Below are 18,452 nucleotides of genomic sequence, written 5' to 3'. Positions count from 1 at the left end.
ACCCGTTCTAATTGCGTTTCTAAATAAATCTTGATTCTGTTATGTTGTAAGGGATCATTTAAAGTGGGGAAACATTTTAAGCATTATTATACAGTGTCGGGAAATGACACCCCATCATCTTGAGGCTTTGGCTTAATCCCACGTCCTCTTCCCGACATCCTGACCTACTGAGTGTTCTGCGATAAATGAACGGTGGCCGTTCCGTAGACCTACTCGTAGCTTGTCGCGATCAGCGTCTGGCGCGTTTGTTTCAGTGCATTGTTAAAATTTATGTGTACTCAATGGCAATCACGCAGGCGGTATAACGGTCGGGAAATCAATGGTATAAGTGTTGTTTGTGCATGGAACTGGGCTGGCGGATGGCGATAGGCGGAAATAGCGCTATAACAGCGGGCGGTTTAACGAGAGTAGACTGTATTATTATTTTTATTTTTATTTTTATTTTTATTTTATTTTATTTTTTTTTGATTACTTTGGCTGTACTGGTTCATTTTGTTGAGTATTTAATGAATTATGTTTGTTATAATTATTGTACTAAGTGCAATGAATAATATAAAAACCAAAAATAAATAAGTAAATTCATTCATTCATTCATTCATTCATTCAGTGATTTTGGTTATTATCAAGAAAACATGGAAAGCTCTTAAGTCAAACTCTTATGAGCTATTTTTGTTGTTATCATTATATTTGTCCAAAAAAATGTACTTTTAGTTGGACCAGGTATTAAAATGAACAAGAAATTGAGGAAAACACTGTGTATTCTACAAATGTAAACATTTTAATAATTAATAATTAAATCAGAATTACAAGACTTAAATGAAGACTTGAAATGTGACAGGACTTGATCATAGCAAAATAGTGAGCTTTAAAGGTTATTATACTCAAATAGAACACAAGACAATATGAATAATGTGGGACTTTGATTAAAACTGGCAATGGCTTAAAAAAATCTGAAAAAGGAAGCTTGAATTACTGCCAAAAAACATGATTTAGAAGAGAAATGGTGGGAGTAGCACTGTGAGACATTAAAAATGAGTATAAAGACAGAACCAGTGTCGATGTAGTAAAATACTGACACAAAATGTGATTAGCAAAGGGCTTTGCAGTGGTGAGGGATCTAAAAAAGAGACGCAGAGCGGTTTTTTGTCAGGTATATTGCTTGGTGTACAATTAAATGAAATGACTTGGAAACAGATCATTACTCTAATGTAACATCACTATAATTAGAGTGGTGTCCAGTGCTCTATTACATTTCCTCCTGCTTCAGGTCGGTGCTTTTTGCACAGTGACCCAGTTTCCCAGTACCTCCAGCCTGCAGTCATGATGGAGAATGACACTAATCATGTTTCCCTGTGCTTGTGTCTGTGAGAGCCAAGCAGAGGAAAGGACTCACAGCGGCCACAGGAACATGGACCATGGCAGCAGGTCTCACTCCGACAGGCAACAACTGCCACTTGTTAATAAGAGGACCAGTGTAGTGGGAAGGAGACAGAGCGGATTCACCATAAGGCTAAACTATACAGCTACTATATGACCTGGGTTAGACAGACGTCTGGGGCTTCAGCACAATGACAGTTCAGTCATAGAATAATCTTCAAAAAGTCTTTTATTATTGCTACAGAAAGACAGAAAAGTGTAATATATGATATGAAAACTGTGCCTTACATTAAAAAGACTTGTTCAAAAGATTCACTCTCCTCATGATTAAGGGTGTAAGAAAATATCAGTTCTGCAATATATCGCGATATTTCATTTCACAATACTGTATCGATATTAAAAAGTACTGTATCGATATTTTTAGGTATTTATTCAAATGCAGATATTGTGGAGGTTCATTTTTGTCTTTCTTTTTTGTTTATATTTTATTTATTATTATTTAACGCTCTTTTATTAAATACTGTTAGTTCCTTTGTTGGGATTGAACTAAAATAATGTTCTGATGTTGGTTCTGAACTAATAGAATATGAACATTTGAACAGGATCTTAACCCTTTCATGCATGAATTGTGAGAACCTAGTCAAGATTTTTTTCTTCAGTGTTTTTATTCTTCCTTAGGCATGAAAAAAAAACAATGCGATCGAGTTTTTTTCTCCTATGGAGTTACAAAAATATCCATGCATTTAATTTTTGAAGCAAATAAATGTGTTCCACAGTTCCACATTCAGCCCAATTTGATGTCCAGTGGGCTGGACCAGTAAAATAATAACATGGAAAAAAGTAAAATTCTATTTTTATCAGGTTTACATCTACAAAGTTTCCTTAAAAATCTGAATAACATGAACAATTTTAATTGTCTTAAGAAAAACAAGTGCAATTTTAACAATATTATGCCTCAGTTTATCTGTTTATCGTTTACACATGTGCGTTACAATCAGACAAAACATTTAGTAACAGGCAGAATATTGGTAAAATTGGATTTACTTTTCTTCAGACATTTCTGTTTGTTCATATTTGTTCAGGCTATTCACATTTTTTGTTAAAGTATAGTTTGGTAATGTAAACGTTTTCATGTAATTTTACCTTTTTACACCAAAAAAAAGGGAAAATTTGGGGTTGTCATCATTTACAGGTTCTTATGATAATATTTTACTGGTTCTGACCCACTTGAAATCTAATTAGACTGCATGTGTCTGTATGTGGAACCTGAATTAAAATGATTTTGACACCATTGATTGTTAATATCTTCAGTGTAATTTTTGCATTTCATAAATTCATCCCACAGGCCAGATTGGACCCTTTGGTGGGCCGGTTTTGGCCCACAGGCCGCATGTTTGACACCTGTGATCAAGTGGATTGAAATAAAAAGTCTTTCAATCTTGTCTTGTTTGTGTCCCCTCCCCCTCCTCCCTCCTCCCTCCCCCTCCTCCCTCCTCCTCACCTGCTTGTCCTGTAGGTCTGATGAGAGCTCATAGCTCTCTGACAGCGAGCGGGAGCGTTTGATGGCCTCCTCCTCAGCCTGCTTGCGGAGGATGGACTGCGAGTGCTGGAGTTTGGGCCGACGGGGCCGCTGGTGGCCTGGCAGCAGGATGTGACCGTAGAGCTGGCTGTCCAGGTGGTCCGGACCGAGCCCGCCGCTGTGGGTCACTGGGACGCAACTGTAGCCTCCACTGGGGTCCACAGAGGCGCCCACCTCGCTGCCTGGAGCATCACCTTCCACACTGGAACACAAACACACACAGAACGGACAGGCTGAGTCTGCTGAGTCACTATCCTGAGGGAATGCACCGCAGCTTTGTGTTTCCTGGACAGCTCAGAGACAAACATGTGACAAACAGGAGAAAGTGAACTTTGATACCACCGGCAGGGTATAAATATGAGTGAGAGAATTTATAGCAGCAGTGTGAGAGCTGATAGTCCTGTGTGCATTTCCTCTTCACTATGTGCATGTGTTTGACAGCAGCTGGAAGTCTGTAGGATTAAACCAGAGGAAAGAAAGACGGACACTGTTGAACCAAGATGGAACTAGATTAGTATTTGGGTGACTGATGAAGGAATGGGAGCTATTATACACTGGAAAAAATCTAATTCTTACCAAGTGTATTTTTCTCATTTCTAGTCCAAATATATCATCACACTTAAAATAAGACAGAATTACCTAAAGAGGAACTTTTCACTGAGATATAAGAACTGATTTATGGACAATAGATCTGGAAAATCTGATTTCAACAAATCTTATCAAGATAATTTTCACTTGTTCCATTGGCAGATTTTTTGCTTAATTCAAGATATTTTTTGCTTAATTCCAGATTTTTATTTTATTTATTTTTTACTTAATTCCATATATTTTTTGCTTAATTCAAGATTTTTTTTTTTGCTTAATTTAATTTAATAATTTTTTTTTACTTAATTCCAGATTTTTTTTCTTGCTTAAGGTTTTTTTTTTTCCTAATTCAAGATCTTTTTTTTTTTTTTTGCTTAATTCAAATTTTTTTTTTGTTTAATTCCAGATTTTTTTTTTTTTTTTTTTTTTGCTTAATTCCAGATTTTTTTTTTTGCTTAATTCAAGATTTTTTTTGTTTAATTCAAGGTTTTTTTTTTTTGTTTTTTTTTTTTTTGCTTAATTCGAGCAAAAAAAAAAAAAATCTGTCAATGAAACAAGTGAAACTTATCTTGGTAAGATTTCTTGAAATAAGATTTTCAAGATCTATTGTCTAAAAATAAGTTCTTATATCTCACTGAAAAGTTACTCTATAGGTGATTATGTCTTATTTTAAATACACTTGGTAAGATTTTGATTTTTTCTAGTGTAAGCTTGTTATGTCTTTCTATGACTGATATTGTACTGCTGTAATTTTCCTTGGTACAAACAAATATTCATTTTCCATGTGATTTCTCTTTATGGTATTTCTATTGTATTCCATTTGTACTTTAATTCATAGGGTCCTATGTCAGAGGATGTTCTGTTTTGTGGAAAAATGAAAATATCTGAATAAAAAGTTAAAAAAAAAAATCAATAAATCACAAGACATGAAATATCCAAGAAGAACTGATGACCGCCAAACAGCAAAACAAACAGTGAAATTACTGTCAGAGCCTCAATCAGAGCGACACAGTTTCAAGAGCAATGACAATACATGAAGCAGTGCCTTGAATATTAAGACAAATTCAGATCTTTGTTTACTCACACCAGCACAAATCCAACCCCGGTCGACTGATCAGATCAGCCTCAACAACAGCTGCAGATAAACGTCACTCACAGATCTGTCCACGTTCTCCACACCTCTGTCTGACAACTGTGATAAGTCGTCAGGGCTAAAGTGCACTGAGCTTCAGTACTTTGAGAAAGCTCAATAAGCACTAATTTAAGGAGTCAAAGTCGTTTTACTGGAAAAACCACAGCAACCTGATCTGACTGCAGTGTAAAAAACAAGAGCTTTCTTCAGACACAGATGCTTTGGTTGCTTCAAAAAGGTGCAACGTAACAGTTAACAGTTATACAATATAGAAAGATTAACGAGTGTCAATGACAATGAATAATATACAATGTACAATATACAATTCTTTTAAAACCATCAAACAGTGGAACCAGGTGCTGGATGGTCTGAAATTGTACCAGGACCAGGAAAAAAATTAAGTAGGGAAAAAAAAATACCAGGAAAAAAATTTAGAGGGAAAAAAATACCAGAAAAAATATTTAGTAGGGAAAAATACCAGAAAAAATATTTAGTAGGGAAAAATAAACCAGAAAACATTGTGTGGGGAAAAAAAATTTGTGGGGAAAAAAACCCAGGAAACTTAAATTTGGATGTCCGACTGCCAGCTTCTATGCCTGTTTTACTCTGGAGCTTGAACAAAATTTCCCCAACTTCCAATCTATAGCCACTGGGCCCCCTGGGAATTCTGGGTCCCATGAATTTCTCAAGTTTACCCCCCCCCCCCCCCCACATGGCACCCCAGACCCCAGTCGATCAATCTGAGTGGGAAAGTCAGCTTTGATTCATCAAAAACAGAAGCAGCGCTGAAGTGAAACCATCGCATGGACACAGACAAAAGCTTTTCCTTCACTTTTAAGACCTGTGATCAAACTGAGAACCTCAACGCAGCATTTTTAGACAATAGATCTAGAAAATCTGATTTCAACAAATCTTACAAAGATAATTTTCACTTTTTCCATTGGCAGATTTTTTTTTTGCTTAATTCAAGGTTTTTTTTTCTTAATTCAAGATTTTTTTGCTTAATTTAAGATTTTTTTTTGCTTAATTCAAGATTTTTTTTTCTTAATTCAAGATTTTTTTTTTTGCTTAATTCAAGATTTTTTTTTTGCTTAATTTAAGATTTTTTTTTGCTTGATTCAATATTTGTTTTTTGCTTAATTCAAGACTTTTTTTTTTGCTTAATTTAAGATTTTTTTTGCTTAATTCAAGATTTTTTGCTTAATTTAAGATTTTTTTTTTTTTTTGCTTAATTCAAGATTTTTTTTTGCTTAATTCAACATTTTTTTTTTACTTCAAGATTTTTTTTTGCTTAATTCAAGATTTTTTTTTTTTAAACTTTATTCAAGATTTTTTTTTTTTTTGTTTAATTCAAGCTGCTTTTTTCTTAATTCAAGATTTTTTTTTGCTTAATTCAATGTTTTTGTTTTTGTTTTTTTGCTTAATTCCAGATTTTCTTTGACTGCCAGCTTCTATGCCTCTGTTTTACTCTGGAGCTTAGACAAAATTTCCCCAAACTTCTAATCTACACCCACTGGGCTCCCTGGGAATTCTGGGTCCCATGAATTTGTACCCTCCCCCCCCCCCCCCCCCCCCCCCCCCGCCGACAGTTTACGGTGCCCGAGACCCTAGTCGATCAATCTGAGTGAGAAAATCAGCTTTGATTCATCAAAAACAGAAGCAGCGCTGAAGTGAAACCATCGCGTGGACACAGACAAAAGCTTTTCCTTCACTTTTAAGACCTGTGATCAAACTGAGAACCTCAACGCACCCGTTTAGCAAAATATGATCAATATCGTTTCATTTTGTTTGTCGACAGCTGATGGATGAAGTGGAAATGCGTGGAACAAGGACAGGATTCTGCAGACATTTATCACTGCGTAACCTTGTCGAAAGCCTGAACCTGTGGGAGAATGTGCCAAGGATAATAAAGGCCAGAATAAAACCTGTAATAGGAAAGAGGTTTCATGTCAGAGAGGCTCCGAGCAGTGAGTGTAAGAGGAAATGAGCGGTGATAAATGACAGCTGCCATCGTCCTGTCCTGGAAAAACAGTCTATTCCATAAACGCACAGTGTGGTAATTAGAAATAATTACTTCTGGGTGAAAAACATTCCTTCACTTATTGTTGTTTTCGACAGGACAGGATATATTTATTCAGCTAAAGGATGATTCATAACTTTTAACCAGACAAGTTTAAGACAAATATTCCACATAATTGTAAAGGTCTAAATGCCATCTTAAACAGACTCAAAGGGCAAAATTTAGTTTCAAATATTTTTAATGAAAAAGATCAAAAACTACTGCGTCACAGATGGACAAAAAATTAATGTCTATTTGTTGCGAGAATTCCAAAGTTCTCCAAAGTGGAGTTCCTCACATTTTCATCCTGATATGTATTCAGTGTATACCCTAAACCCTCTATTTTACAACCGAATAATTGGTTATAGAGGAAAAAATTATTTAATCAAACCTAAATAGAACGAGTTTTGAAAAATGTCAGCGTCACAGATGGACAACAAAAGTAAATATCAAATTAGACATTTTTTATTTCAATTATCAATATCATATACTTTTTTTTTTTTTTTTTTTTTTTTTACAATATTTACAACATACAAATAACATTAACATTATATTCAAATGTATTGATTAATAAAAGCATAGATATATGCATTTATTAATTTTAAACACTGTGTTTAGAATATGACAAATAATATTATAGTCAAATATCAAAGTATTTGGAATAAATTTGGTTTATTTATGAGAGTTTATAAAATGAAAGTTTATAAAACTTTGTCACTTTACAAACATTCATTCTCATAAAACTCCTCAAATTTTTTTCACAAGTTTTTTCTCATTTCAAAATATATTTTCCTGAAAACATAAGTAATTACCTACCCCAAAATATAAGTTTGGTGTAGATTATTGTAATTTAATTTGTTCGACCAGATGTTAACCTTCCCTTGACATCATTCATAAGCAAACAATGACAGACCTGTTGATTTTCTTTATGAAAATGTTATTGATTTTCTCTAAAAAACATGAAATACCCAATGAAATGTAAAACTAATTCATTATACATAAGTAGAACATCGTATATAGGATTTAAAAGAGATAACTGGGCTGTTATGAATATAAAAACATCAAAAAGGCCCTCAATTTCTGATTTATTTCTCAGTCTAAACCACAGTTGTTTTCTAATTTTAACTGAGTGGTTTCATATGGAAGAGGAGTAGGGCCACTGGGAAAAATAAAATAAATTAAGCTCCAATATATATATTTTTTTAATTCTGAGAAAAAAATTAGAATTCTGAGATTAAAGTCAGAATTCTGAGAAAAAGACAGAATCCAGACTTTTTTTTCCTCGGAATTTTGACTTTAATCTCAGAATTCTGACTTTTTTCTCATAATAAAATTAAAAAAAAAAAAAAAAAAAAAAAAAAATTGGACCTTTTTTTTTTTTTTTTTTCCCCAGTGGCCCTACTCCTCTTCTGTATAAAACCACTAAGAACATTAATTAAAAAAAAAAAAAAAAAAAAAAAGATTTAAAGCAGTCAGAATTCTGAGATTAAAGTAAAAATTCTGACTTTTTTCTTAGAATAATAATAAAAAAAACAAAAATATGTATTAGACCTTAATTTTTTTTCCCAGTGGCCCTAATCCTCTTCTGTAGTTTTAATACCTGACTTGTGACAGTTTAAAAAGGGAATGACAAACCACGCCATCCTTAGTGAATATTTATCAGAAATTATTCCATTTGGAGTCTTTTGCAAACCCATGATTTGGTTGTTTATTTTGGAGGACTTGTTGACTTTGAGCCAAACCACAGTGAGGTAGGCGGGGCTCCTCTGTCATGGGATAACATCTCTCATTAGAAGAAAATGTCCTCTTTCTTTCTTTCTGAGCAGCGCTTGTTACTAAACCCCTTCTCTGCATCTTCACTTGACTCCTCGTGCATCTTCAACACATTTTTAATTCTAAAAGGAACAAATCTAATCAGACAGACAGGGTCCTTTAATTAGACTGAAGGGTGAGCTGTAATACATCTGCTCCACCAGAGGATGTCTAATTGCAAATATCCATTTGTTTAGATGGAAAGAGAGGGTTGGCATTCTTTAAATGTAGCACTCAGCTTGAAGCGAGAATACGCACAGGCCTCTAGGTAGCGAGACTAAGAGCATGATAGCACTGCGGGCATGCCTATGTGTTGAATTATCTGATTATGCTGCATTAGAGTCACTCAACAAGAAGATCTGCACATACACAAAACAAAAATACAAAGCCTATAAACCAGGGCTCTCAAACTCATTTTCTTTCAGGTTCCACATTCAGCCTGATTTGATCTGCAGTGGGCCGGACCAGTAAAATAATAACAGAATAACATATAAATAACGACAACTCCAAATCTCTGTTTTTGTTTCAGTGCAAAAAACCCAATTAAATTATGAAAATACTTTTATAAACTATCCAAACAAAAAAGATATGAATTACCTGAAAAAACTGAAATTTCTTAAGAAAAATAAGTGCCGTTTTAACAATATTCTGCCTCCACTTAACATTTATACACATGCATTATGGATCGGATCTAAAAACACTAAACACTGAGTAACAGGCAAAATATTCAAATTGTGCTTAATTTTCTTTAGACATTTCAGGTTGTTCATATTTGTTCAGGTTATTCACATTTTATTGTTACAGGATAGTTTGTAAATGTAGATATTTTCAGAATTTAAAGTTATTTTTGCACTAAAGCAAAGACAAAAATTTGAAGTTGTCATTATTTATCAGCATTATGTATGGTGCAGTGGTTAGCACTCGTGCCTCACAGCAAAAAGGTCCTGGGTTCAATTCCAACACCAGTCGACGGGGGTTGGACCTTTCTGCGTGGAGTTTGCATGTTCTCCTCATGTCTGCGTGGGTTCTCTCCGGGTACTGCGCCTTCCTCCCACCATCCAAACACATGCACTAATAGGTTAATTGGTTAATTTAAATTGCCCATAGGTGTGAATGTGAGAGTGAGTGTTTGTTTCTATATGTTCAGCCCTGAGATGAACTGGCGAAATGTCCAGGGTGTACCCCACCTTCGCCCGTAAGTAGCTGGGATAGGCTCTAAGTGACCCCCGTGACCCTAGTGAGGATAAAGTGGGTTCAGAAAATGAATGAAATATTATTATTGTCACATCAAACCCAGAAGAAAATATGGAATCATTATTTTTTGTAGGTTATTATGCTGTTATGCTATGATGCTATTATGAGTTCGACAGCCTTGACTGTGGAATTTTTTGCACTTTGCAAATTCATGCCACAGGCCGGACTGGAACCTTTGGCGGGCCGCATTTGGCCCTCTGGCCGCATGTTTGAGACCCCTGCTATAAAACCTTTAATGCAAAGAAACAACAGAGGTGCGGCTTCAAAACAGCAAAAGGTTGCTGAGGACAACAATTCAGGCAGAAATCAAAGAAGCTTCGACATAAATTTCAATATGTATGAATCTCCACTGCTTCCCCCCACGGCGCAGAGGTTGAGTCAAAGCGTTACTGATCCAATTCCTACGACTATAAGAAGAGAGAGAGAGAGATGACTTTGGTCGGATCCGTCGGTTCACTGAGAGACTGAGAGCATCCAGCCTCATTAAAATTAATGTCTAACTCAGAAAATCCCATTTTGAAGCAGCAAAGGCGAAATATAAAAAAGAAGGTAAAAGGACGATGGAATAAGAGCCTTAGAATATGTCAAGACAGCAGGTATATGATTCTGAAACCAACTGGGAGTCGTCCTCAGATGGACTGAAAACGGATTAAACGTGACCATCATCACAGTATCTGAAATGTTCCCGTCCACATTTCAATGAAGCCTGAAGCTCAGTTTATTTAATCAGTTTGAATGTATTATATAATTCTTCCCTATGAGGGTAAATGACTCCTTAGAGACATAAAGGAAAGGGTTGGGAACGTTCTTTGCTTTGCTGTATTATGCCTTCAGATGAGATCATTACCAGTTCTACAATTGCATTTATATGGATCTAAATTTTCACAAGTAATTGGAAGAAGAACCTAATCAGAACGGAATCACTTCGATCGGAGACGCTGGAAGGAAATTTCCGTCGGGTATAGTGTTGGGTTTTCGGATAATCACTTCAATCATTCCTATCATTACTCTCTAATAGGAATAAATACTTGACGAGGTTCCGGAAGGGAAGACGGCAGCTTTTATAACTTGCTGGAGACCCTAAAAGATTTGAGGAATGCCTGAGTGGCTGAAAAGCACCAAAAGGAAGTTCTTCAAATTGTCTGAGGAGATGATTGAAGCTGGAATCCACCGAACCATCCACCAAATCAAAAACCGTTGGAAAAGTTTGATGGCGGCCTGTCATGAGGTTAAAAGTCAAAATGAAATGTCAAACACTTCACAGCTGCAGGAACCACATTGCTCACGTCAAAAATACTTTGGGGAGGACATGTTTTTATCCAATTACTTCATTTAGTTAAGTTAGAATCTGGGTGCTTCTGTGAAACTGGGCTTATTTTGGTAACAGCTTTTTAGACCCAATAATAAAAGGTAAATGTAGACATATTTCCCCCCAGGATGGACCTAATGATGACCTCAGATAAATGCAAAAAAACATCCTCTTGCTCTGAGCCATCCCATAATGAATGAATTTTTAATCAAATATTGTGTCCAAAAATAGGACCCAAATATGGACATTAAATCTCTCTAGGTGTCAGTGCATTAGATGTAAAAATGTGTGTAAATGGTCTTCTATAGACTCTAAACAAAGACACTGTGTTAAATGTGTCGATCCTAGTGGTTTTTCTAATCCACACGAGTTTTTCATCAATCTCAGTCTCATTCCAGGTTTTGTGTGTTAAATGGTAAATGTACTGAACTAATATAGCACATTTTACACGCCTTCACGGTGCCCAAAGCACTTTAACAAGGCCTCACATTCACCCATTCACACGCACACACTCATACACCAGTATGTGTGCCATGCAAGGCGCTGCTGCTGGGAGCAATTTAGGGTTCAGTGTCTTGCCCAAGGGCACTTCGACATGTGGACAGTCGGAGCCAGGATTCGAACCACCAACCCTTTGGTCATTGGACGACACACTCTGTCAACTGAGCCATAGCTGCCCACTATGTACTTGCCCACTATGTACTGCCCACTATGTACACCATGACTTAGAGTCTGGTTTTGACCAACTCTATATATAAAATGTCAAGAGATAACTTTTTTGTGATCTGGCGCTATATAAATAAAATTTGATTGATTGAGTGATTTAATTGGTTTTCCCCTGTAAGTCGCTTTGGAAAAAAGCGTCTGCCAAATGCGTAAACATAAACATAAACACTATGTAACCCATCGTGTCCACTTGTGTTACATACGGAACCTGCCCATTTAAACACATATAAATCGTGAATGATTTTGCAACAGTGGTCATTTTTGTGAAACACTCTGCCTTGAATAATTAGTTCAATTACCAAAATGTACCTGTGAGAGAATAAAAAGATATTAAAAAAAATAGTAGCATGTAATTTTTGTGTCCTTTTGACCGTGTTACATGTGGACTTTTGTATTAAATATAATGTAAAATAATATAAAAATGTGTTTTGTTTTTTTTTTAAACTCTTTTTATTGAAATTACAACAATGACAATATAAAAAAGTCATATATAGTATCCACTATATGTGATGTCAGAACAAGAACACTACACCTGCACTCACATATACACATAAGAATAAATAAATAAATGAATAAATAAATAAATAAGGGGGGGGAGGGGGGGGTCTGCCTACTTACTTAATATTAAAGTAATGTATAAAGGGCTGCCAAATTGAATAAAATAACTTTACATTATCTTTCAATGAAAATTTGATTTTCTTAAATATTTATTTTTCAAATCAACCCAAAGTGCTTCCAAACTTGCTTCATAACATTAGCCTACATCTGGTTTGAATTTTTAGCTCCTCTGTCCTGTTTTTAGGACCAGTTTCAGAGAAGCACCCATCTATGATCAGAGTGATTTCCATCAGGGTGAAGAAATATTGTACATTCAGAGCTGGACTTATGAGATAATTAGCCTGTTTTAGCTCAGAAAAAACACAGGAAGCATCTGCAGCAACTTTCAAAGTTAAAAATAAACTCCTGTTTTCATGTGACTCTACCTAAAACCCAAAATTACTGCTTTGTTATGAGGAACCAGGGGGATACAACATATCATTTCCCACTGATTGCAATCCTGACGCTATAGTTAGCAGCTGTCTCTATCCATTAATCACTGCATGATTGGGACTGGTACCATCACATTGTCAATTTTACATGCTCGGTGTTTCTCTAATTCCCTGCACACTCTTTTAACCTGACTGCGTTGCAGTGAGCCACAATTTTAGCCAATCAAACATCTGAAGTAGGTAATGTGTGATTGTAATTTTCCTTTGAATGAGATTGCAAGTTTGATAATTGGTCCCTGAAGTGTTGAAGGAGACCGTGAGAAGTTGGTTGGACAAATCAAACTGCCTTTTACTGGTCAAGCTGTAAAATCTTCCAGGAGTCTGGGTCTGCTCGAGGTTTCTGCTGTTAAAGGGAAGTTTTTCCTCGCCACTGTCACCAGTCACTAGTGTTTGCTCCTGGAGGATTCTGTTGGGTTTCTGTAAATTGGCTTAGAGTCTGGTTTTGACCAACTCTATATATAAAATGTCATGAGATAACTTTTGTTGTGATCTGGCATTATATAAATAAAATTTGACTGATTGATTGATTTGATTGGTTTTCCCCTGTAAGTCACTTTGGAAAGAAGCATCTGCCAAATGCATAAATGTAAATGTAAATGTAAAATCTGTGAATTCTGAATAACGCAACACTTTCGCCTTCTTTCGACCTTCCTTCTCTGGTCATTTTGCAGATTAACCCATAAAGACCCAAACATCCACCTTTAACCAAAAGCATCTACTGATCTAAACTGTTCATGATTGGTGTAAAATACAGTTATTCATCTTTTCATGGTCATCAAATATGACCATATTTGGATGTTCAGAGACTACGTAGTTACCATGGAAACACCATCATCTTCTACAACACTGATTTACCAGGAAAACCTGTGGAGTTGGATCAATGACAGTGGATGGACACTGGGTTTATGTTCAATTCATGATATATTTTACTGAAAAAGTCACATTTTCTTCAATTTTCTCTGTTTTTGTTATAATAACCCTCAAAGGAAATCTCAGCATGATGATTATAGTACATAATCAGCTAATTAAATAAAGGAAAATACCTGATTTTCAATTAAAAAGTGCAAAATAGAGCGAATAATATCATGATAAATGGTGATAAGTCACTTAAAAACGGCTAAAAAGAGAGAAAAGTTCATCTGGGAACTGCCACAAAAGTAGCACTGGGTCTTTATGGGTTAATACCTGTTGATCCAATAATTATATCAATACATGTAAATAATTGGTGTAAAATACAGTTATTCATCTTTTCATGGTCATCAGATATGAACCATTTGGATGTTCAGAGGCTCCATAGTTACCATGGAAACACCGTCATCTTCTACAACATTGATTCACCAGTAAAACCCATGGAGTTGGATCAATGACAGTGAATGGAGACACTGGGTTTATGTACAGTTAATGATAGATTTGCTGAAAAAGTAAATTTTTTCTAAAGTTTTCTCTCAGTTTTTTGATATATAACCCTCAACTATAATCTCATCATGACGACTGAAGTACATGATCAGTAAATTAAATGAGGAAAATAGCTGATTTTCACTGGAAAAAAAAAAGCTAAATATAGAGGATAATATGATATATGGTGATAAATCACTTAAGAAAGGTAAAATATGGACAGAAATGTATTTGGGAGCTTTTACAGAAGTCACACTTGCTCTTTATGGCTTAATTGTAAACCTAAATAGAATGTATATTTGTCATTAACTAGTGGTTTATCGTTATGGTTTTGCATGTCACTGTAGTGTAGCACTGTGTTTATTAAAAAAATCCATTAGAAGACCTGGAACATTTTAATCCCAACAAAGACTATATATTCAGCTGGTTAAAGTTAATCTATGAATGTGCAGTGACTGTTGAACTAATAATTGGAATCAACAGTTGATAGAAACACTTAATTGGGCTGACCCTAATACACATGAGGGGGGAAAAAGGCTGATCCAAAATGTTACCCCCCAACACTGTAAGCACGGAATTTGTATTTACTAAAATGCTTTAATTACAATGCACTTGAATGATTTAAATTTTATGATGTTACTATAAAATGTTAAGTATATTCTACTAATTTGTAGACATTGTTGAAAGTACGAAAAAGTTTAAGATGAATGGAATTAAATCACTCAGTTTTGGTCATGACCACACCTTTTTATCTTTGCATTGCATTGTGGGTATTGGGCATGTTGTTGAAAATGTGTTATTTTTCTGTGCAGGGGTTCAGCGGGGTTGTGGTGTTAGTGTTAATTTGGATTTAATGTGTGTATGGCAGTGTTTATTGGCCTTTTTGGGTTTGTTTTAGTAGTTTTGTAGAGCTGCACCATGAGTCAGAGCCAGAGGAAGAACTATGGCTTTATTGTTCATCTATGACTGTTACTGAACAATGGAAATTATAATGTCTTGTCAAATTAAAAACATGTCTTGTATTGACAAATGACATTGAGCTTACTTCCTTTCATGCTACAATATGTTAAGTTAAATAATTTCATAACTATTTTGGACAGGAATAGGATTTTGAGTTTGATTGTCTTAAAAAATGTGGTATAATCAGTGATAAACTAATCTGGCTGCAATTGAGAAAATTAGTCAGTGTAACCTAAAATGCTGAGTTGAATGGTTGGATAGTGGGGTTGATCTTACAACAGATTTAAAGTACAAATAACTTGTCTTTTAGTGTTTTCTACTTAATAGTTTAAGTTCAATACTTTTAGCATTAAAATTGAACCTACTTAAACCAATTGATTAGTCGATCATTACTCAAATCATTTAAGTGCAATCACTTGCCTCAAATTTTTTGAGTAAACTCTACTTATCCGGGCTTACAGTGAACTTTAATGACTATCAGTGCATTAGTTTTTGATATTCCTACTCGCAGAAATAACCTAAAAAAAACTACCTCAGAAGAGCAGACCTCCATTACAGATGCAACAAACACTGCAGCAGAGGCAGAGGCAGGTTGTGTGTGAGTGGCAGGTCAGAGTAATTAATTCATCACTGTGGACTGACACAGTGAGAAGTGGCTCTACTTGAAGAAGCTGCTCTGCAGGACGGGGAGGACATCTCCAGGGGAGGCGTCAACAGCAGCTCTATCCTCACATCACCTCATCTCCCATCTCCCATCCCCCCCACCCTTCCTTTGCTGGGGATATCACACCACCTTCCACTACAAACACATAATTAAAATTCTATCAGCCAGCAATTTATGCACTGTCATGGGCCGGTGCAGTGCATTGTGGGTTATGGGATTGAATGGGTGGCTGTAATCTAAGTGAAGAGGGAGCGAGAGGTTAAAGCCGTTTTATGTGGGTGTAAAAATCTGCTGATACCAGTACTGAACTTTTAAAACCACATCTGGCACCTTTGTTTAAGGGTTAGCCTTAAGTCACAAAGCCACAGTGTAATATTTAAATCACCTCTCTGCAGGTTTTCCAGGTCAAAGTGCACAGACTAATCATGAGGTGTACACCGCAACGTGAAAATGCAGAGAAGGGGAATTATGAAGTTGGGGAGAATTTGAGTTTTGAAGGGGATTTTTAATGGAAACCAGTTAAATGTTAAGAGCAATTTATTAACCCATAAAGACCCAGTGCTACTTTTGTGCCAGTTCCCAAAATGATCTTTTCTCTCTATTTAACCTTTCTTAAGTAGTATATCACCATTTCTTATATTATTACCCTTTTGTATGTTGTATGTTTGTATGTTCCACTCTAAATCATGTATTTCCTATATTTAATTTCCTATATTTAATTTAGATGTTCACAAAAGCTCACAGTAAATTCAAAGGTTATTATATAACAACAGCAAAAACTGAAGAAAAAGTGATTTTTTTTTCAGCAAATCTATCATTAACTGAATGTAAACCCAGTGTCTCCATTGATCCAACTCCATGGGTTTTACTGGTGAATCAATGTTGTAGAAGATGACGGTGTTTCCACCGTAACTACGGAGCCTCTGAACGTCCAAATGGGTCATATCTGATGACCATGAAAAGATAAATAACTGTATTTTACACCAATTATGTACATGGATTGATAGGATTAGTGGATCCACAACTATTTAACAGTTTAGGTCAGTAGATCCTTTTGGTTAACCGGATGTACAATCAATGTTTTTTTTTTTTAATGTTTAGCCCCATGCTGAACATAAAAAGTATACATTTCATGTATCAAGACATGCATTTAACCTTTCACTTCTGTCACTTTGGCAGAGGTTAAAAGGTTAATAACCATCCATAGAAATGAAAATGTCTATGTGTGACTTACTCAGTGATTGGCTTTTGTGTTCAGTTGTAAAACAGATTCTTTTTATCGAGTAACATTTTATCAACAGTCAGAGAGCAGCCGCTGTTATTCTATTCACACTTCACACAGAGGCCTTGTGTGTTTACCACAACTGAGTACCCCTTTGAATCAGCTTAAGCTGATTAAACATGAGTGAGAAAACACTGTAAGAACAAAATATGACCACGCTGCATTCACTTGCGTCTCACGTGGCTGGAAAATCAAATACCGGCTCATCAATGTAGCAGCAACTGTTGCTGCATCAACAATGAGGCACGCATTATATACACACAGTGTGCACCTTGTAAATTTCATCACCAGCTCAACTCTGGCACACAATCCACTGCATTAAAGCAATTCAATCCAAGAAGGAGTAACAGCAAATTTGGTGGATATTAATAAGCGCTTTCTCAATTGATCTCAGAGGAGTCTGGCAGTAGTCCCTGAATGCAGAACAGACCATTAGTGAAATGTACAACCTGCACCATGACACAAATGCAGAGCCAAATAAGAGACTAAGTACATGACAAGCAACTATTAAAAGTATTGACTTCTACACACAGTAACACTAGGAACAAACTCAACGCCGAGCTTACCAACTGGTTGACTCCAGCTCCAGTAGGGACTGGCTCCGGTCTGAGGCACACTGCAGACACCACATGTTGCCCTACACCAGACCTTTCCCCACCTCGCTCCCCGTTACTCCATCCTCAGGCTAAATGTAACTTTTGCAGCCTGCCCACCCTGCCTCCAAACAGCTCTGCTCTCAGACGCCCCTCTCGCTCTGGCCGTGCCTTCAGAGCCTTGCGAGGAGGGGGCGTTCGCTGTGGTGGGGAAGCTCAGGAAGAGGGAGGGAATTCCTCCAGAGGAAACTGGGTCGTGTGGCAGCGGGAGAACTGGTTCCCCACAGATGAGGAGGGTCTTAATCAGGAAGGGCCAACAAGTAAGAAGTAGAAATGGGAGAGAGGGTTTTATTAATAGCAAGAGGATCTGAGCAGGAAGCGTGAAGCCTGGGGGAAACTCGTGGATATACCGTTATAGCTGATGCAGTAATGTGAGCTTCGGTTCCGCACAACTGTCCTCGGACATCAACTTTTATCTTCGTGTGGAAGACATGAGTACAGTGTCTGAGAATCATTACTTTCCAAAGGCCTTACAAGCCAATTCTATCAAATCTTCTCTCACAGACAATGGCAACATCTGCTTCGCCTGCTGAGTTATCCTTAAAACAAACACGGCAACAACAAGTTAATAAGGAAAGTCTGAGTCAGATCTCCACCCTGCTGATGTTTAGGCTCA

General features: G+C 36.3%; 1 protein-coding gene across 8 annotated transcripts in view; it reads right to left on the bottom strand.

Annotated features, from left to right (window-relative positions):
* iqsec1b (IQ motif and Sec7 domain ArfGEF 1b) overlaps window positions 1-18,452 on the bottom strand; it is a 519,258-nt gene that overhangs the window by 35,037 nt on the left and 465,769 nt on the right. For 7 of the 8 annotated variants that reach the window (XM_030133550.1, XM_030133551.1, XM_030133552.1 and 4 more), the window contains one exon: window positions 2,879-3,158. In XM_030133550.1, coding sequence (XP_029989410.1) covers window positions 2,879-3,158 — 280 coding nt within the window. Of the gene's footprint in view, window positions 1-2,878; window positions 3,159-17,749; window positions 17,830-18,452 lie in introns of those variants that run through there. The other variant, XM_030133555.1, reaches the window with a different exon arrangement.

The sequence above is a fragment of the Sphaeramia orbicularis genome, chromosome 5 (genome assembly GCF_902148855.1).
Source record: "Sphaeramia orbicularis chromosome 5, fSphaOr1.1, whole genome shotgun sequence".
Taxonomy (NCBI): Eukaryota; Metazoa; Chordata; class Actinopteri; order Kurtiformes; family Apogonidae; genus Sphaeramia; species Sphaeramia orbicularis.
Note: the sequence above shows the minus strand (reverse complement) of the source record. Positions and strands in the feature narration are given on the sequence as shown.